Below are 22,454 nucleotides of genomic sequence, written 5' to 3'. Positions count from 1 at the left end.
CATCTTAATTGCAAAAATAACTACAAATATACAACTTTAAAGGGATACTTCGGGATTTTGGCAATGATAGTAGATACACAAGGACTTCCAGTCATTGCTCTAACACTAGTTAGCGTTGGCTCACAAAACTACCTCCAACTTTATTCATAATGGACACAGAAAGTATCCAGAAGTTCATCTGACTCTGGGGAAAGGACCTCGTTGCCAAAATCCTGAAGGATCCCTTTAAGCTACAAAGTAATTTGATAGTGGTAATGAGCTGTCCATTGTTCTGCACAGCAATTGATCAAACAGGACCATGTTACAAAAACAAGTGGTTCTGAACTTGTGTCAATATTACACAGGTAAGCGAACAGTTACAGAGATCAGGAATGTAAACAGGCTCTATAGACCTTGATATCTATATGAGTGAGTATCTATACCACCCCCTGTTGTTATGTTGGGTACCTACTGACCAACAAAGATGACAATGACATGTATTATAAACAAAAAGGTTTAAGGAAATACAGGCAGACAAAACAGCTCACTCAATCAAGTCTGATAGTGTTTAATATTTTTAAAAAGCTTAAAAGGTAGTGGAATAAGGGAATTTCTTAGTGTGGGAAGAATGAAATTCATTACCTTGTATGTGGTACAAATCACATTATAAATTAGGCTGTTTGAGGTTTGAATCCTATGCAACCTGCCTACACGTTGTTGGAAGTACAATAGACCAGCCAATAGACCAACATAGCTACTGTAGGAGGTCAAAGCTATGTGCTGGAAAACCTTGCTAGGGCCGAGGTGAAGCACGCATTGTGGTGCTCATATGAATTTTCTTAATTTTTCAGGTTCAGACCAATGCCTACTTCTCACTTACAATGTAGTTTTTTTTTATTTAAAATATAATTTAGCAAAATGTTTCTGATTTTTATTCATTGACCATTTATTTTTAGTACTATTTTATGAATTTAATTACTTTTTTGTTGTTGAATTGTCAAGAGGTGAACCTGCAAGTAAGCATTTCATGGCACTTATCATTCGTATATATGACTAATAAACAAACTTGAACTTGATCATTGGTAACCAAGTATATTGTTTAAAAAATTCAGAAGTAGAAAGCAACCGTTTTTTGTAAATCTAATGGAACGCCCTCAAAGACCCCGTTATCTGTGAGGAAAATGTATAAAGAACATTCGCCAATAGCCACATGATGGAATGACAAATATAGTAAAAAAGAAAAGAGTTGACTTAAAAAGGAAGAATCGATCTACCCCTAACAACAGCCCTGCACCCCCCACAGCAACCAGCCCAAACCTCCCCTATTTCTCCTTCACCCAAATCCAGACAGCTGATGTTCTGAAAGAGCTGGAAAATCTGGACCCCTACAAATCACCCGGGATAGACAATCTAACGAGAGACCGGATCCTTGAGTCACTCACTGTTGTGCAGTATGCGCCAGGTGATCTAATTACTAAATGTTTGCTAGGAAGATATCTTATAACTATTAGGTTAACTGTCTAAAATGTGCATTTGGTTTGCTAATTTAGTAGCGTGCCACAAACTGTGAGTAGCATTTTTGATTTACTTGTGTAGTTTAGGTTAGAAACTGAACATTTTTGCAATGCGCTCGTTAGCAACTAGTTAGCATTCTCTATGGGATTTTACCTGTACTTGTTAGCATTGCTAATCTTCAGATTACATAGTATCAGTGGGGTTTAAAAACAATGCCGGTATTACAGAATATTCCAGTATGGCACAAGGTCGGCATGAAGGTATGACAATCTGTATACGGCCCAAGTTTATATACAAGAACAAAAAGGAAAAAGCTGAATATAACACTCACACTACAAAAGCAGCTATACATAATTCACAAATCGATACAACACACAGAACTATCCTGGTGCTTTCAACTCTAAGAAAGCCAACTCACTGATTCATTCAAACAAAACACTGGTTTCAGTTTCATCAGTCCTGTAGCAATTTGAAGAGTAAAATCCAGAAGGAAACAGGTGTCGAAACCAAAAACCTATAGGCTATAATTTGATATCCATCTCGACCAACTCTTACATTCTGTTAAGTTGAAATAATGAAAAATGACGAGTCACTGAAGAGACCAGGCCATCTTTTCTTATTGTTTTCGCACTCTCCCTTGCCACCTTACCACTAAAAAGTGCATAGTCAACTTCCGACGCGCTTCTCTCCCACAGACTTGCATATATTCAAGACTCTTCAGTATTTGTTTATGCTTTACCTCTTGTGAATGACCTCTGTATAAATAAATGTTTCTATTCCAAGCCCTAATCGCAAATTTCTCTTTCGTTTTTACAAAGATTTAACACATTAACTTCCCTCCCACATGTATCTTGTCACATGTTCCCTTGTAACACATCATACGCTTCCGCATTAAAAAACAAAAACATTCCATGTTTAGTTTTCAAGCACAATTTAATGAAATTCAGTTGTAAACTTTTTAATTTAAAAAGTTTAGGAAAATATGGCTTCCACAAATATGTTTGTGAACGGAAGAGGAATGTTCTTCCTTGCAAATGCTCATTTTCTCCATGGACCTTGAGAAGGGTTTACATTGAATCATTTAAAATTAGTTAAGATTAAAGTATTTTAAGAGGCTTTTATTATCAGTAAAAAGTGAGGAGCACAGAGCATTTAAGATTGGTTTAATTTGGTAATACATCAACAATGTAAACAGCACCATTGTTCTGAATATACAAATTATGTCATGATTGATTCTACTGAAATACTAATATAGGGGAGAAAAAAAAACATGCTTATATATACTGACAGTAGTCTTTTGGCAGAAGAAACTACATCAATGTACTATGTCAGCAGTTGAAGATAAAACTGTGTGGAGAATGATGCCCTTCAGTAATTGCTGGTGGTGGGTGTGGCTAGTTTACTTGTGGTAGAACCTCTGTCCTGATTGGCTGTGGGAGAGGTAGGCATGCCGAGGGGCGGGTTGAGGAGAGCTCTGAAACGTTGTCTGTAAAATTGAAACAAAAGAGCATGAACAAATCATTTGGAAACATCATACTATAGAAGTAGAATCTAGTTTTCTAAGTATCACTTCCAACTATACATGAGAATATATAATCTGAGAATATACTTGAGTCAGTCAAATCAAAAATAGGGTGCCTCTAGCCCAGGGTTATTCAATTACTGCAGGGGGTCCACGAAAATATATAAAATAAGTGGGAAAATATTTTGTTTATTTCAATATTTTAATAAATATTGCTAGCAACAGCAGAGTAAACCGATTTTGATTTACATACCATACAGTAGAAAAGGGGGATATCTTCATATTTATTTCGCAACTCCTAATATTGAGCAAATTACACTCACTGGAGTATCTGACAAAGGCTTTGAAAAAGCACCCGCGAGTACCAGTCGTGGCAAGTGACACTGGCTGCTGGTAAGCTTTCTTGACTTGGACATTCATTTTTGCCAAACCATTGTTAACCTTTGTTTAACCAGCTGCTGTTGGCAAACATGTTTGGAGTAGGGCTGGGACAATTATCGTATAATAGTCATCATAAATCGCTTATTAGAGAAGGGGGGGATTAAACTTTATATTCAAGTAGCTATAGTTTACGCAATGTCAGTTTTTCATTTTTACATGAAGTGGGTAAAGTTGGTTCTGCCCGTTTAAGTATTACTATCTGTTTTTAAAGACAGGGGTGTGAATACGGTGTTCTATTCATTAGGTATGTCGTAGTTTGTTGTGGGCGAAATTACGAGATTGTTATATTACTGTTAATGTATCAAATGGTTGTTTTATGGAGTAGAATAGGGTTTTTAAAACACTCATCTGTACGTGGTCTTCCAAGTTGGGCCTCTGGGGGCTTAATGCCGACAGTGGATTTACCATGCCTTTAGTGATAAGACCTAAAGACCGCATTCCATAACATGAGTTAACGTTTTCTAACGTTCTTTATTGATTCTGTGAAGATATGAAAATATGATGAATTGTATGCGTGTATAATGGATTACTAGAGATTTGATGAAGTAATGATGGAACTAAACAATAATAATATACTAACTCGCGCACCCAGACGTACGTCAGAGTTGGGAAAATAATAGATCCGTTTTATGAGTTGGTCCCTTTGATGGATCATTTGATGAAGATGAGGTTTAAGCATTATTAAACTGTCTACAAAGTCAGGGCAATTGTCTCAGAAACTGGATTGGATTGTGTCCACTTTTGGTTAACTTTCCCTAACGATGTAGCTATGAAACGCTGATGGGGTTTTCTCCGTCCAAGTACTACATTTAAAATAAAACTGCCCATATTGCCTGAAAATGTGTTATTTTTTTGTAGTCTAAGAGAAGTTGCATTAATTATCGTATAAACCCTTTTCACATAGAGTTAGAGTGAATTAATGTGGCAAATCAACGTAACTTACAACGTAGCACAAAGCCTAACTTAGGGTTTTCCGTCAAACTAATTATCATTACGGAGCGAATGTGATGTAATGAAGTAATTTAAATATGTCTCAGGAGAAAATAAAATCCACTTTTATTACAAGGCGCACGATCTGGTGGATGTCGATTTAATTTGTTTGACTGCTATGATGGTAAACAAATCCCTTTTGCGCATGTGAAAATCTCTGCGGAGAAACACTTGGAGGACCTTTCATGCTATTTCTGGTAATTGTGTCTTTATTATGTGCCAAGATGTTAACTTCTTCAGGCTAGGGGGCAGTGTTCGGAAGTTTGGATGAATGAGGTGCCCAAAGTAAACTGCCTGTTACTCAGGCCCAGAAGCTAGGATATGCATAGAATTGGTAGTATTGGATAGAAAACTCTAGGTTACAATAAAGTCTGTTAGTATAACAGAACTGATATGGCAGGCGAAATCCCGAGGACAAAACAGCTCACTCCTGATTACTATGGCTGTCAATGGGAATATAAAAGGAAGACCTCCCAGATTGCAGTTCCTAGGGCTTCCACTAGATGTCAACAGTCTTTAGAAAGAGTTTTAGGCTTGTTTTTTGAAAAATGAACTAGAATTTGTAGTTTTAGTAAGGGCTCCCATTTTGGCTGTAGTGTTTGTTGTGCGTTCCGGTGAGGGCGCGTACTTCGTTATTTATCTCCGGTATTCTCAGTCTTAAATGTTGTTTATTTACATATTAGGGTACCTGAGGATTGATTAGGAATGTTGTTTGATATGTTTGGAAGAAGTTTATTGGTAACTTACGGGATTCATTTGTATGCATTTTGAACGAGGGAAACCGGTGGATTACTGAGTCAAGCGCGCCAATGAAACTTACTTTATGGGGATATAAAGAAGGACTTTATCGAAAAAAAGGACCATTTGTTATGTAGCTGGGACCCTTGTGATTGCAACCAGATGAAGATCTTCAAAGGTAAGTGATTTATTTTATCGCTATTTCTGACTTTCGTGACGCGTCTGCTTGGTTGGAAATGTATGTAATGCTTTTGTGTGCGGGGCGCTGTCCTCAGATAATCGCATGGTGTGCTTTCGCCATAAAGCCTTTTTGAAATCTGACAAAGCGGCTGGATAAACAAGAAGTTAAGCTTTTAAATGATATATGGCACTTGTATTTTCATGAATGTTTAATATTACGATTTTTGTAATTTCAATTTCGCGCTCCGCAATTTCACCGGATGTTGTCGAGGTGAGACGCTAGTGTCCCAATGATCCGTAAGAAGTTAAGACTACAAATCATTTTAATTGGATTATTTGCAGGATTTACTTCATCATTTCAATAGCATTAGGCCTACAAACCTGACTCGGTTTCACCAGCCCTGTCAGGAGGAATGGTCCAACATTCACCCAACTTATTGTGGGAAGCTTGTGGAAGGCTACCCGAAATGCTTGACCCAAGATAAACAATTTAAAGGCAATGCTACCAAATACACTCAATTAGTAAATAAACTTCTGACCCAATGGGAATGTGATGAAAGAAATAAAAGCTGAAATAAATAATTCTCTCTACTATTATTCAGAGATTTCACATTCTTAAAATAGTGGTGATCCTAACTGACCTAAGACAGGGAATTTCTACTAGGATTAAATGTCAGGAATTGTGAAAATCTGAGTTTAAATACATTTGGCTAAGGTGTATGTAAACTTCCGACTTTAACTGTATATGAAGGAGTGTATTGTTGTGTTGTTTGTTCTGTTTTGATACAAATCTCACCAGATTGGGTCTGCTGGATTGTTGGGATTTCTCCCGATGGGTTAGAGGTCTAACTTCCCGATCCTGTGGCTCTGCGATGAGGGGAGCATAAGCCAATTTGAAAAAATTATTTCAACAGAATGTGTTGTTATTCTCTGACAAGTTTAGAAATTTGTATTAAGAATAATTGGTGAAAGTAATAGTTTGTCATATAATCAATGCTTGTCTGGATTTCCTGAATCAGAAATGAACTAAACTGTTGTTCTGATCTGTCTTCTCTTGATGCATGGCAGGGATAATTTGTCCTAGAACGGTGTGAACCCCCTCTAACCGGCTGAAGAAGAGCAACAAAGGCTTTTAATGCGGCCCTGTCTGCACCATTTCTATCAAGAGACCGGAGTCCGAGCCAGCAACCGGTGCCTTTTCTCTCAGGAGTGTGACAGGAGTCCACATGGAGTAAGCATGGGGAGAGATCTGTTCCAAAGCTGGTCTTATGTTGCTGGTATACTGGTTGACAAATGGACAAGACATAATGGGTGGTGAAGGTGGTGGCGGCCCAGGTGAGATATTGAAATTGGGACATCATGGGCCATCCACTTTGAACTGTTAAGCTATCTGGGAGAAGACAATGAAGAGACGCCAGAAGAAAGGGTGGGGTTGGTCAACAGTGCCCATAATTGATTTAGACTTGTCTTAAAATGGTTTATTTTGGCGTATCAGGTTGACTGAGGTCTACACACTGCTAAATGTATAGTAATTTAGATTAACAATGCATTTAGATACAGATCTGTAATAATAATCATGATAATTACCCTATAATTCTAGTATTAAGTTATACTGCATGTTAATATACATGTACATTCTGCCAATGTTGATGTGTGTTAAATTGAGGGTTTTAACTTTGAGTGATAGGACAAATGTCAATCAACGAGCAATGTCATTCTAAATTTGGGTTGGATAATTGGGTTTTGATTACGATTTGGAAACTGAATGATTTTTAAAACCGACTGATTGAGATTAGTATGTTAATAACTACGAGTGAAGAAATGAATGTATTATGGATCGATTGTTTTGATTGTTGTGTACTAGCATGCCCAGAGACTGAAAGTGTCCCTAAACTAGTTGATCTATAGGTGTTGCCTTATAAATAGTGGAATCATGTTGCTTGTCATGGGTCATGTTCATTAGGCACCAACGCAACACATTTGACTTAAACCGGGATTCACTACCAGGATTGGTCCAACAAGATATGCTAATTTTAGTTTTCTGAGATGGAAATAGTTATTTCCACTATGCTGACCAAGGGAAGTATGCTCAGTATCAACATGATGTTTTGTTTCGTACTCATAAAAAATGTACTCTGATTTAGATTGCTGATCATTTCTTAACAAAATTCATGTTTATATCATTCCCAATGAAGGATAATTTTATGTCAAGCTTAAAAGGCTCAATGAACCAATTTACAATAGTATTTTTTGTATTTTACCTTTATTTAACTAGGCAAGTCAGTTAAGAACAAATTCTTATTTTCAATGACGGCCTAGGAACAGTGGGTTAACTGCCTTGTTCAGGAGCAGAATACTAGTGCAAGGAAGTTTTTTTCTATATGTTTTTAGTTAAAAGTTGTTCGATGATCTATTTGTTTTCTACGTGTGAATTAATGTTTTAAAACCATGTCATTTACTTTTAGGTTGAGAAAAATTACAAGATGATGTTATAATACTGTTATTGCATCAAATGGTTGTTTTATGGAGTAGAATAGAGTTTTTAGAACACTCATCTGTGCGTGGTCTTCTGAGTTGGGCCTCTGGGGGCTTAATGCTGACAGTGGATTTACCATGCCTTTGGTGATAAAGCCTAAAAAACGCATTCCATAGCATGAGTTGGTGTTTGTGTGCCGGGAGGTACCAGGGTGGGTATGGATAACGATGAGGGGAACCTTCTTTTGGGGGCCAGACCCTGGTTTCCACACAATGAAAAGTCTTTACAGCAGATACTGTCTGCTGTGAATTATTAGTATCTTTCATACAAATCCTAGCCTTGTTACCCTTTCCATGCATCTGTTGTTTGTCATGAACATTCAGGAGGATGTACTTTGCTATAAAATGCTGTGGCTCAAATTCGCTCGTTGGGCTCTCAACGAATCATCTAGGGTGGTTCGTTGACCAGCTTCATTATGAATCGATGTTAATAAGTTTTGAATAAAGTAACATCCTGATTGACCTCGTATCTCCTCATTATTGATTAGTATTTCCACGACAAATTGTATTCATTAGGTATGTCTTTCAAAGATGCAATACAATTTTCTTTTTTTTACAAAAATGACTAGCTGTGTTTGAATACTCATACTAACCGCACTAACCATACTATTTATGACGTGAATTGAGCTGTGGATGTGGAGCAACGTAATAAAGTAATGACTTTTCAAATAAGTTACCTTACACGTTATATTGGCTGACAATTTGTTAGCTACGCTGTCCTTACGAACAACATAGCGTACCATTACAGTAGTATGTACTGGTATGTTCTTAGCTAGCTTCCTAACGTTAGTTGGCTACTTATACATCAAACTTGCCAGTATATTAACCATAGGCTAACTAACTAACCAACGTTTACTGACTTCATTATTCCCGTCATTCTTAGCTTACTAAATGGTATAGTCATTGCGCGTGCTGTTGCGCGTTCACAATCGACATTCGGGTGCTTTTGTAAATTCGCTCTGGCTATCTACTCCAATTTCAGAAAACTCTCATCTGAGTGTACCAGACAGTGCAGAATAATGAATTTACGAGCGCTCAACACCCCTTGAATATGGCCGGTGTCAGTAAACGTAGGCAAAAAAGCATAATTAAAATGTTGCCAGCAGCACAGTCACAGCCACAAACGCTCTGGATAACATGAAAACTGCCTAACCAGCTCTGCTAGGGCGAGTGAAATGGTCAGAATGGTCTCATTTGTGTATGGAAGTAGCTAGCCAACGTTAGCTTGGGTGCTTGACTGCCTTTGTACGGTCAGAACACTCAAATCAACCAGACTCCTCGGCCTGAGCGTCCAGTGAGAGCGAACCGCTCTGAATTTACGAACGGACAATCTGAGAACGTTCTGAATTTAGGAGCGCACTCTGGCACTCCAGATAGAATTTAAGAACACACCCGAAGTCGTAAAATGTCTAACTAGTCATTTGTTATGCTAACTAGCTAGCAACAGCATCAACTTCCGGTAGACATGCAAAGAGCTAGTACGCTCAACTGAAAGCATACTGTTCATTTACAGTATACTAAAATCAACTAATAGTACATAGTATGTAGTATACTGTATGGGTATTCGAACACAGCTAGCCCTAGCTTGGACTTAACTTTCTAACTAATAGGCTATATTAGAGATTACACTTCTCCAATTATAATGTGGGGAGATCAAAATAATGAAAAGCTATCGACCAAATCTATTCAATTTAACATGTAGATTACTTGTCCTTGCCAGTATTCACAAGACAAGCAATGGGTCACCGGTTTGCCTGGGCAAGAAAAGGTTGAAGACCCTTGCTTTAGTCTAAAATAGTGATGAACACTCTAAACCATATTATTACACGACTGGGGTTGATTTTCATGACGTATTCATTGTATTTCGTCGAGGCCATTATCATTGGCCATTTGATCTATCCGGCAGCACCAAGGCTGTATATAAGGGGTTGGGCTGCTAAGATGTGGGTGATGTCTGATAGGATACTCACTGGGTGAGCCTGCTGTGGAGGTGTTCCATGGGTAAAGCTTCCCGGAGAGGCTGGACGGGGGGGATGGGCATACGGTAAGCCAGACTATTCACACAGAACAGGAGGCGCAGGAAAAGAAGACATGAGGTTATGAATTAACAAAGCTGACTGACTTCGTAACCCTGTGGTGTGTTTCATACCATAGAAGGAAGAGAGCAACGCATAAAGCAGGGTTGTGTTCATTAGGCACAAAACTGAAAAAAAAGTGGAGTGAAATGGAGAGGTACTAACTGAACACTTCCAATAAGAAACACTTATTTTGGTTTTTAATTGCAAAACATTTTGCTGTGTGCCCTAATGAACATGACCCAGGGTAGGTGGGTATAGAGGGTGGGTGGGCTTTACCTTTGCAGCAGGGATTTGCACTGCAAGGGAGGGGGTAGGCAGAAGGCCTGCAGCACAGGCATGAAGAGTCTGAGGGTGCATGGGCCGTAGAGTACTCTGAAGCCACCACAAAAACACAGCAGAAAAAGATTAAAAGGCCAGTTACGTGTGAGTTAACCACAGACGACCCGCTCACAAACTGAAATACAGCACACTGCTTGTGATCAACCTCTTAAATGCATTGTTTAAACACTATGGTTTATAAACACTGTTATATAACCATATCATCCTGTGCCATGCTATTTTGCCAGTCTATATGGGGCCCAATGAACTTACAGAGTCAGTGAAACCAGACTGTTGATTAGCATGTTCAAGCTGCTTCTGTAGAGGGATCCCAGCACTGGGGATTAATCCTGGGGACAAAAAAATATAAAATGGTGAACAAAGAAAAATTGAGTAAAGCGAGAGTGTAGTAAAGTCCGCACACCCATCCCAGTGTCATTACGCATAAACCTTACATGAAACATGCCACAATCCCCAAGTGTGAGGCCTGCAACAACCTATAGACATTATTAGACACAGACACATGGATGTAAGGTACCTGGCTGAGAGGTAAAGTGGCTGTGTACAGCGTAGCCCTGCTGCTGGTGAGGCAGGTACTGCATGGCCTGGAACGCTGAGGCACCTGGACAGGGGGGCATTAAGGAGCGGTTTATGAGTGAAGCACGCACACAGACAGCATACACAATAAGCTTCTCATTCTCATAATGACCACAACATGGTCACCTTGGAAAAACAACACAAACAGACTGCTCCCATATCTGTTTGTCAAACATGTTTGGCTTAACAATGACCACAGGAATTGGCAAACCAGAACAAAAAGATCTGGGCCCAAGCTACCAGATACACATTACATTATGCTTTCAATGTCACATAGACAACACGTCTCTCAAATAACAATTACATTGAAAATCCAAAGCAGTTACCTCTGAGCTGCGAGCTGGTGGCGTAGCTGACAGGGACATGCTGGCTGGCGGCGAAGGGAGAGGAGTGCTGTGCCTGGGTGAGCTGGCCGTAGGGACCATGGGCTGCCTGGCTGGCTGAATACTGTCCATGCTCGGAGCCCACGGAGCTCATCCCTGGCTGGCTCTGGTAGTGACGCCCCTGTCAAGTAACATACAGGACCCGTTTTCACACACATTCAATGCACTATAAGTCACCTTGGATAAAAGGGTCTGCTAAATTCCATATGCTATTAGTAGATTACATTCAGGCCAGACCTAAATAAGTATAGAACACGTTATAAAATCAGGGCATATTGGGTCCCCATTCGTCAGTCCTCAAGCCACTGAAGACCTAATTATAATCAACAGGAACAAGTGCCTGCTGCATACACTGAGGGGCTTGAGGCCAAATACTGGAAACCCGAGTATTTATGAAATCTGCTCACTCACAGGAAGGACAGGGGACTGGAAGAGCTGTTTACTGCGTTCTCCAAGCAGAGCAGCAGACCGGCCATGACTCACTTGACCTGCTGATCATTGATATAGAGAGGAGGGTAACATGGAGAAGAAGATACAGAGGGAGAGAGCGAGGCTGGTAATGTGCATAGTACAACTAACAGTATGTGTGTATAGACAATTACGCTTGTATTACATCAATCAGTGTGAATTACCTTGCATGCTGAGCAGATGTTGTCCTGAGTGGATAGCCATGCTGGGCTGGTACGTAGCAGATGTCAGGGTTGTCATGTCACTACAAGAAAACATTGGGGAAAGAAAGTAAGATCTTGTCCATAGCCACAATGTTAATGCTAGTTTATCAGCAAATAGGACTGACTTTCATATCAAAAGCCAATAACATACGTAGGTTGCTGGGGAATGTGTTAGCCTGGTGGTCCCAGATCTGTATGTGCTGTATGTTTGTGCTTTCAACAACAACCATAGATGTTTGCAAAACAGCCCCTGCAGATCTGGGACCACCAGGCTAGGGATAAGTGATTTTTTTAAGACCTCCAGAGCCGGTAAAGCCTTTACCTCTGTTCTTTCCTCCGTCTCTTCTCCTCCTCATGGAGCACTTTCTTCAACTGGAGGAAGAGCTGGTGTTTCTCCTCCTGTAGCCCCTGTAGCTTCTCCCCCATCTTCATGATCTAAGGGAGAGAGAGAGGGACAAAAAGAAAGAGGAGTTAAGGAAGAGGAACCGAAAGAGAGAGTGAGGCACTAAAGAGCTCAATAACTCACCTGCTCTTTCGTCTCATCTAAAGACATTCTCTCCTCCACCTCTTTCTTTCTCTTCCTTTCTTCCTCCTCCTTCTGCTTCTGCTCCATCATTTTGTCTACTTCTTCTTCCTCTGTGACACAAGGTTGGGTGAGAGGGTTACAGAACAGGAAAGGGGGATACCTAGTGTTACGGATACAAGTATTATGTGTGTATCCTGTGTGTTTCTTTTCTCTCCTTCTCCCCTACTCCCCTACAGGTGACAATCATCATTCCCCAATCAGTCATCAATTAGTCACTAATCAGAAGACACCTGCTCCTTTTCCCTTACCCAATCACAGTCCCTTTCCCTTGATTTAAAAACCCTGTCAGTTGTGTTCTCTAGAGCTCAATCTCTCTGTAGATCCATTGTGTGGTTTGCAACTACATGTCACTTTGTTCCTACCTGTGAGTATTGTTTTTTTTTTGTTATGGTGTTTGAGTGTTTCTTTGATAGTGGGAAAAGGGGGTAACCAGACAGTTCGCCCATTGGCATACACTACCCGTAGGTAAACTTTGTTAAATACACTAGTTAGAACACGGGGCGGACCACCCACTGTATTTTTGGTTAGTTAGTTAGCTGTTGTTGAAATAGGCTAGTCTAGCTTAGGGGTGTTTTTGGATGCTTATTGTTTCATTCCTTGGGTCCAGCTCAGCCCCTTTTCCTGCCCCCCCCCCCCCCCCCCATTACCGTGTGTTTACTAATAAACCCTGAGTTTGACGGTAGATTTAAGTGTCGTGGTTATTTGTTCTCACTGTTACGTTTTCACTATTATAATTTGCGTGAGTTGTGTTACGGGTCCCATTACCACCCCCCCCCCAGATTGTCGGGCCAAAGGGATTTGTAACACCTAGTCAGTTGTACAACTGAATGCATTCAACTGAAATGTATCTTCCGCATTTAACCCAACCCCTCTGAATACAGGGAACAGTGGGTTAACTGCCTTGCCCAGGAGTTGATTTCAGTGTTACCTGCAACTTTGTTTGAGTTTGCAAACGCCCAGTGTCATTGGGTAGAGGGTTCTTTCTTACCTTGTCTCTTGCGGTCTCGCTCGCGCATGATGTGCTTGTGCAGGGCGCGTGCCATGGCATTGGACAGTTTTGGCCTCTCTAGTAGAGCAGGCATGATGGTAGGAATTGGTGGGGCCAGCTAAGAACAGACAAGAACAGATAATCACCACTGACATATTGTATGTTTACATCCATTTACCTACCACAGTCCTTCATTAATCAAACAACAATACATGAATCAATCATGCTGTTATGATAAAGTCCTTAATAATTAGATCACAACAGCCGAAATGGAGCGAGAACCTTTTAGTTCCAAGCTATCTGCAAAAACATGATTGAGATAATTGGCTTTAACGTTCTGAACTATCTTTGGTTTCAACAGTTTATGCAATTTTTATATATTATTATTTTGAACTTAACATTAATTAGGGTTATTTGGAGTACTATATAGGTCAAACATTGAACAGAATAAGGCCATGTCAATAACTAAATTTTGACAAAAATGCTGATAACTTTAAAGTCCCAAACTCTCGAAACTATAACCTACATTATAATAATATATTCAGTTAGCTAGCTATGTCCAGAGCCAGCTAAAATATGGCTGACTAGCCAAATACTTAATTTCCCAACTTCGAAGACAACACATCTTCTATATTTCCATGTCTAGTAACGGGGGTTTGTTTGAATTTAGAAAATACTTGGTTATTAAATATAAGTATTGTTTTGCTCCATGAAGTAATCCAACAATGCATACGCCACCATCTTGTCTATTTAAAATCTTCTCTCATCGATTAAGACAGGTGGGTTGACCACCCCAAAGTGCTGCATGTCATGACACTAACCTGTCTCGATCAACGATAAGATTTGAAATAGACAAGATGGCTGCGTACACATTGTTGGATTACTAAATGGAGCAAAATATTTATTTAATAAGAGTATTTTCTCAATTCAAACGAACTCCCTGCAACTAGACATGGAAGTTTAGAAGACGTGTTGTCTTCCAAGTCAGGAATTTAGGTAGCTGAGGAACGCTCAACTCTGTTCTCTTATATCCAGGCAGAGTTGAGTTGATGACTGGTCGCGCGATTTACTTGCAACGACTCAATTCAATTCAATTTCAATTCAAGGGGCTTTATTGCATGGGAAACATCGACTCACCATCTGTCGGTAACGTCACTTGTTAAAATGTCAAATTCTGAAAACGCTTACCTGTACCGCTATGTTTGTCCTGTACAACTGCGGTCCTTCCGCGGGGTGCTGGAATTAATACTTTAAAAGAAACGTATCGCATAGGACCGAGTTTATCCTAATTTGTGTTTCTTAACTGGAGACGTGGCGGCCTTGACATTTAACGTTCGCTACATAAACTGAGATTCAATTGGCACAAGCGCTAAGGAAAGCGTGGTGGTTGTACAAGATACGTGTTTATTAAAAGTGTGAATTTCATCACCCCACGGAAGGACTGCAGTAATACCGGACAAACATAGCGGTACAGGTAGGCCTAAGAGTTTTCCTATCACAAAATCATGATCACATCCTCGATCTACCCTATTTAAGTCTAATAATGACAAACTATGACGTTAGTCAATAATACATTAGTCTAAATTGTATCGCTAGTTAGCTGCCACTGTCTAACAACCCGTTAGAAATATTACGCGTTAACTAGCTGGCTATGTTACCTTGTAGGTAATCTCACACTAGCAGTTTAGCATTAACTAGCAATATTGATTTGAAAAGTCAGTGATCTGTCTACTTTTAAATGGCATACGCCAAGGCTGACTCTATAGTGAGCTAGCTAAACACATTTGCAAAGCAAATCCCGATTTAGCATCAATAATTCAACGACAGTTTAGCTAGCTAGCTAAACTACAAATACTCGCATATCTAGCAGTCTTGCAATACAATTGCGTGGAATCCTCAACGCACTTTTTCCTTGTCAGAAAATGTCTTTGTTAGGCTGGTTTGCAGGTAAAAAATGTTATAAAAGCCCAATGTTGACACTAGTTGGGTGTGTTCACTAGGAACCCAAACTGAACAAACCGGAAAGGGGTCTTCTTCTATGGTATTGTAGCGGTCCGCAAACACTTCTTCTTTGCGGTTGGCATCCAATATGTTGCATGACCGCCACCTACTAGACTGGAGTACAACTCCCTTATACTTTGCTATAAATAAATAAACAAATACCCTCCCATCTAACACTACACTCACAAAAAAATATATTAATAAGTAGTTAAAATTACACCACCCTACTCCACTATTTAAATATATTTAGTCCTACCTCATGCCACCAACTTGAAAGGATGGGACATCACCACAAAGGCTCGTACAGGATAACGTTATATATCCTAACATCGCTTTGTCTGGCAAAGACTCAACATCAAAACTCAAAAGAACAGACAATGACTCTTCTGTTTCACTACTCTGCCACCCTGTCTGCGTCGCACCAAACGACGAGCATCACAAACACTGCGGGAATCTTCCACTTCAGTTGGTAAACTATTACATTGACTGCAGTTATCACTCCTTTCAATGGCGCCCTTTCAATGGCGCCCTATTTCCTGAGAGCGAAACAATTCACATTTCTTGCCCCCATTCGTTTATTGCGGAGCGCATTCTCCCTCTGACCAGCAGAAACACAAACAATTATCACAAGACCACTTCTGGTTACCCTTGCCGATTCCACAGCACTCAACTCTGTTTTCACCAACCCTGAAACCACAAATGGATCAGTCAAAAGCCAAGGGTCCACTTTTTCCAAAAGCTTTACTCCTACTATCAGACTCATCTTTATCCTGACCCTCGGTACAAGCCTCCACCACACCTACAACCTCTGATAATTCGCCCTCGTTCACTTCCTCTTCAGCTAACTCTGCTTACACTTTCTACCATTCTCCTTTAACAAACCATCTCTCTTTTTTCCACCATTTTTAACCAACTCAAGCTCACCCTCTTCCTCCCTCTCTCTCTTAAACCTCCACTGCCTCTCTTTTTCCCTCCATTCCTCCTACGTATTCCAAGTAAACGTCTCCTTATGATAATACTGCACTTCTCCTGACATACATCTTGTTCTTGCCTTCTCAAGTGGCGCCATTTAAACCGGCTGCCACAATCTCCATACAATCAGCACGAACCCCTTGTGCTGTAGCGCTCAACAGTGTATGCCACTTATAATGCAGCTGCTTCATCTTGATGTTCTTCATCAAAAGCTACCGCAACAGTTTTCAATTTCAAACAAACGCGCTCTCCGTCTTCTCCAACGTGCTCCTTCAATGTCCAAAACACTCCCGACTTGGTGTATGCCAACTACTGTATGGGGTGAAAACTTTAACGCAGGGAAAAAAACATATTAATATTATCCCCATCAAAATTAAGAAAAAACAAACTGTCAGTTTCAAATGTCTTCTCAGATCCCTACACAGGCTCCGGGGCCTGAGACGGGGGGAGCATCTCCCGACAGTATCCCCTGCAATGTTTCAGATGTGTCCTGAAGATGCAATAACCTTTTGGCCACTTTCACAATGTTATCCAGTTTCTCCAATGTTTTTTTTAGTTTGTCCTGTACAATTAATCACCTGTGCAATAAACGCAACAAAATCCACCTTCACCATTAGTATTTCAGGATATTTTATCTGATAAATGACAATACACCACTGCCAGAGCTTCATCTCTACTCTCTCCAACAATTTTCACTGCCTCCGCGTAGGAAACCTGCTTGACAGCCTTGGATCCTCGCTACTTTGACCTCCTACACCCTAACAGGGCATTTAGGGAATCCTGGAACATGATTCCATCACAGTTGAAGCATCCCCAGACTCTTCAACACTGAGGTCTCCCAAATCAACATCCTTATTCATGAATCGTACCAACCAGAAACTGCTTTCCGTTTCCAGATTTCGCTTTTTTTAGCTCCATTTTTATTTATTACCGTCGTCCAGTCTTTCTTACCAACTTAATTCGCGCGAAACACAATCAAACATTGCATATGAATATTAAATATCACAATACCATAAAGCCCACTAATATGGAGCCACCCTGGAGGGACCTTCCTGAGTTTGTCCAATAGAAACTCTAGTTTTCAGTTTGGGAGTAAACGGCTTCCGTTATAAAACGTTTTGCAAATGTTTGCTGCGGTCGTCCTCTAATGAATACACCCCTGATACTGTTGGGTGTGAGGTTGGTTAGCTTATGAATGTTGCCAAATTCAACAAAGCAGAGCAAATTTGACAATTCCAGAGCCAGAAATCAGCATGTTGTAGTCTTTTGTAGCTAAAGCCAGATATACTTTAAGTGGTTGCTTGTTTCCTGTCTTCTCTCTGGCGATGGCGAGAATGATGAACTATAGGCTATGTGTGTGCACTGCGTAAACCCGTCGGAGGCTTGATCACTTTGGCCAATCAGAACGTTGAAAAAAAAAAAAAAAAAAAAAAATTCCTAATTCACTGGATGTTCATAAAACTCCACGGACCCTCTTGTACAGTGGAACCCAGAACGATCTGTGACCACTTGGTTATGGCGAGACCTTTCTGCTGAGGACTCCCAAACCAGAGAGGCCACCACAAAGCCCAAGGAGCCTCTCTGGAAGTTGCTGTAGCCCTGCTTGGGATATTTAGTCTACATTGGCAATTGGTTGAGACACAGGGCCCATTCTATCTTGGTATTGTATGTCAGGGTGGGCAATTGGAAATGTGAATTGCACCTAGTTGGAGTTAATAATGCATTTAGGTTATAGTTTATTGAGATGTATGAATACACCTCACCAAAGCTTGATTTTATGGCTGTTTTAAATTCAATTTCCTACAATTCTACATAGTAATGATTTATGTTCACTACTTGGTCAATTCATTTGATAGCATGTTTAATCTATGCAAATCAATTATATGAATTGATAGTTCATCTCTCTTGTTTTTCTTTAATTCTATAATAGGGAATATCGGAACCATGTGTTCAAGCTAGTCAAATCAAAGTTTATTTATGATACAGCATAAGCTTAGCTACACAATACAATTGAATGCCTACTTGCAATAAAGCTGTCCTTGCAAACAGTGCAATGATATTAACAGGTGCCCAACTTTCCTTGGGGACAGGAGAGACATGACCTAAAGACTTGATATCATTGGCCACTTTAATAAATGGAACACTAGTCACTTTAATAATGCCACTTTAAGAATGTTTACATATCTCGCATTACTCATCTCATCTCACATGTATATACTGTATCCTTCACTATCTATTGCATCTTAGCCTCTCTGTCACTGCTCATCCATATATTTTATACTTATATATTCTCATCCCATTCCTTTACTAGATTGTGTGTATTAGGTTTTGTGGAATTTGTTAGATATTACCTGTTAGTTATTACTGCACTGTCGGATCTAGAAGCATAAGCATTTCGCTACACTCGTAATAACATCTGCTAACCATGTGTATGTAACCAATTACATTTTATTTGAAGTTCCATCTTCAGTTGATGGGTAGGATACCGTCTGGGATCTGGAAATAATGGGCATTTCAATTATTGAACCATTGATTACATTCTTGGATAATATAATGTATAAATGTTCACTAAGGTAATTCTTTGTCATGCCTCATCTGAGCAGGATCAGAAGGTGACAGGAGTCTCAGCAGGGTCAGGCAGCCAGGGAAGACCAATCTGTGATGGGGTGATCTTTTGAAGATACCACACTTGATTCTCTTTGAAGCAAAAACTGGACAAGCCAGAAGCTTCAAATATTGAAACTATTTTAAGGCAGTCTGACAAACCTCTAAAGTTGATTTCCAGGCTGGATGAATTCTGACAGTGTTCTTTTATCTCAGCAGGTCTACAGATTCTCACTGTGTTTGTTTGCTTGGAAATGTTGATACTGAAGACTTATCAGAAGAAACTGTGTAACCAAGTGTTTATAGTGGCTAAGAAATGCATTGCCATTAATTGGAAGGCTGGTTATCCTCCCACAATGGAATGGCAGAAATGTCAAGTTGTATATCACTAGATTTGATTTATTACAAGATTATGGGTATTTTGTGCAACTTTCATGAGGTATGGGTGCCTTATATGTAATACTGTATGACAAATGGAATCTGATTTGATAACATTCGATTTTTTTTTGTCAAGCAGTCGCAAATAGATCATTTTTTTCATGGCACACGAGACACCTGTCTGATTTGTGCCCGTCTCAGTGGACTAATACATGGAGAAGGCTGCGGGGATACCACGGTCCAAGAATATGGGATTGTAGCTCAGATGCACAAAGCACGTCTCTCTACAGAATGCGCTCTTGCCGTTTTGTGTGTATTCATTATTTCGTAACTTAATTGTGTGCATTGTTTGCTGTGTCTATCAATTCCTCATTACATATCTCTAGTAGTAGCCTACATTTACTGTTAATTCCCATAATTTCTAATCTACCATGTTTGTTTGGTTACGGTAATTCCCGTTAATGCATTGAATATTTTATTATTACAGACATTTACCGTTCTCATTGTCAAAGTGGACATACAGTGGGGAGAACAAGTATTTGATACACTGCCGATTTTGCAGGTTTTCCTACTTACAAAGCATGTAGAGGTCTGTAATGTTTATCATAGGTACACTTCAACTGTGAGAGACGGAATCTAAAACAAAAATCCAGAAAATCACATTGTATGATTTAAGTAATTAATTTGCATTTTATTGCATGACATAAGTATTTGATCACCTACCAACCAGTAAGAATTCCGGCTCTCACAGACCTGTTAGTTTTTCTTTAAGAAGCCCTCCTGTTCTCCACTCATTACCTGTATTAACTGCACCTGTTTGAACTCATTACCTGTATAAAAGACACCTGTCCACACACTCAATCAAACAGACTTCAACCTCTCCACAATGGCCAAGACCAGAGAGCTGTGTAAGGACATCAGGGATAAAATTGTAGACCTGCACAAGGCTAGGATGGGCTACAGAACAATAGGCAAGCAGCTTGGTGAGAAGGCAACAACTGTTGGCGCAATTATTAGAAAATGGAAGAAGTTAAAGATGACAGTCAATCACCCTCGGTCTGGGGCTCCACGCAAGATCTCACCTCGTGGGGCATCAATGATCATGAGGAAGGTGAGGGATCAGCCCAGAACTACACGGCAGGACCTGGTCAATGACCTGAAGAGAGCTGGGACCACAGTCTCAAAGAAAACCATTAGTAACACACTACGCCGTCATGGATTAAAATCCTGCAGCGCACGCAAGGTCCCCCTGCTCAAGCCAGCGCATGTCCAGGCCCGTCTGAAGTTTGCCAATGACCATCTGGATGATCCAGAGGAGGAATGGGAGAAGGTCATGTGGTCTGATGAGACAAAAATAGAGCTTTTTGGTCTAAACTCCACTCGCCGTGTTTGGAGGAAGAAGAAGGATGAGTACAACCCCAAGAACACCATCCCAACTGTGAAGCATGGAGGTGGAAACATCATTCTTTGGGGATGCTTTTCTGCAAAGGGGACAGGACGACTGCACCGTATTGAGGGGAGGATGGATGGGGCCATGTATCGCGAGATCTTGGCCAACAACCTCCTTCCCTCAGTAAGAGCATTGAAGATGGGTCGTGGCTGGGTCTTCCAGCATGACAACGACCCGAAACACACAGCCAGGGCAACTAAGGAGTAGCTCCGTAAGAAGCATCTCAAGGTCCTGGAGTGGCTTAGCCAGTCTCCAGACCTGAACCCAATAGAAAATCTTTGGAGGGAGCTATGAAAGTCCGTATTGCCCAGCGACAGCCCCGAAACCTGAAGGATCTGGAGAAGGTCTGTATGGAGGAGTAGGCCAAAATCCCTGCTGCAGTGTGTGCAAACCTGGTCAAGAACTACAGGAAACGTATGATCTCTGTAATTGCAAACGAAGGTTTCTGTACCAAATATTAAGTTCTGCTTTTCTGATGTATCAAATACTTATGTCATGCAATAAAATGCAAATTAATTACTTAAAAATCATACAATGTGATTTTCTGGATTTTTGTTTTAGATTCCGTCTCTCACAGTTGAAGTGTACCTATGATCAAAATTACAGACCTCTACATGCTTTGTAAGCAGGAAACACTGCCGATTTTGCAGGTTATCAAATACTTGTTCTCCCCACTGTATATTTTGCAGAACTCACAACCTGTAACGATCTTCGTTGGGAGAAAGAGAGGAGTACCAAAGCGCAGCGTGGTAAGTGTTCATGATGAATATTTAATGGCACAAACCTGAACACTGAAATACAAAACAAAGTGAACGAACTAAAACCGAAACAGTTCCGTGTGGAACACACAGACACGGAAGACAACCACCCACGAAACCCAGGTGAAAAAAAGGCTACCTAAGTATGATTCTCAGAGACAACCAACGACACCTGCCTCTGATTGAGAATCATACCAGGCCAAATGAAAAAAACAACATAGATATCCCACCCAACTCACGCCCTGACCATACTAAAACAAAGAAAGAACTAAGGTCAGAACGTGACACAACCTATGATACACTTGTGAGAAACAAGTTTTTGTTTTTCATTCCATTTACTAGTTTTGTCAATTTAGCCATTGTCTTTTGTTCCGAAACGCTCCTGTCAATGTTGAGTAAGGGCACACACCTGATTACGCATATAAACTCAAAAAAAGAAACGTCCTCTCACTGTCAACTGCCTTTTATTTTCAGCAAACTTAACATGTGTAAATATTTGTATGAACATAACAAGATTCAACAACTGAGACATAAACTGAACAAGTTCCACAGACATGTGACTAACATAAATTGAATAATGTGTCCCTGAACAAAGCCGGGGTCAAAAGTAACAGTCAGTATCTGGTGTGGCCCACCAGCTGCATTAAGTACTGCAGTGCATCTCCTCTTGGACTGCACCAGAATTGCCAGTTCTTGCTGTGAGATGTTACCCCACTCTTCCACCAAGGCACCTGCAAGTTACCGGACATTTCTGGGGGGATTTTTTTAAT

At 40.3% G+C, this 22,454-nt stretch overlaps 1 protein-coding gene across 7 annotated transcripts; it reads right to left on the bottom strand.

The window, feature by feature from the left end:
• Positions 1-2,640: 2,640 nt before the first annotated feature.
• On the bottom strand, positions 2,641-15,568 carry LOC139530295 (G protein pathway suppressor 2-like). Of its 7 annotated transcripts, none has more exons than XM_071326556.1 (13): positions 15,427-15,544; positions 13,522-13,639; positions 12,474-12,583; positions 12,270-12,382; positions 11,909-11,988; positions 11,688-11,767; positions 11,220-11,397; positions 10,835-10,918; positions 10,570-10,646; positions 10,255-10,350; positions 9,871-9,954; positions 6,162-6,232; positions 2,641-2,980 (listed from the first exon to the last, which is right to left on the bottom strand). In XM_071326556.1, exons 2-12 carry the CDS (start codon positions 13,613-13,615, stop codon positions 6,203-6,205), a joined length of 1,026 nt encoding a protein of 341 aa, XP_071182657.1. In that variant the 5' UTR covers positions 13,616-13,639; positions 15,427-15,544; the 3' UTR covers positions 2,641-2,980; positions 6,162-6,202. The 7 variants fall into 7 exon arrangements, with proteins under 7 accessions (XP_071182657.1, XP_071182658.1, XP_071182661.1 ...); XM_071326557.1 differs by having other exon boundaries at positions 11,688-11,764; XM_071326560.1 differs by lacking the exon at positions 6,162-6,232 and having other exon boundaries at positions 15,427-15,568.
• Positions 15,569-22,454: the final 6,886 nt, after the last annotated feature.

The sequence above is a fragment of the Salvelinus alpinus genome, chromosome 9, assembly GCF_045679555.1.
Source record: "Salvelinus alpinus chromosome 9, SLU_Salpinus.1, whole genome shotgun sequence".
NCBI lineage: Eukaryota > Metazoa > Chordata > Actinopteri > Salmoniformes > Salmonidae > Salvelinus > Salvelinus alpinus.
This window is presented reverse-complemented; position numbering and strand designations above follow the sequence as displayed.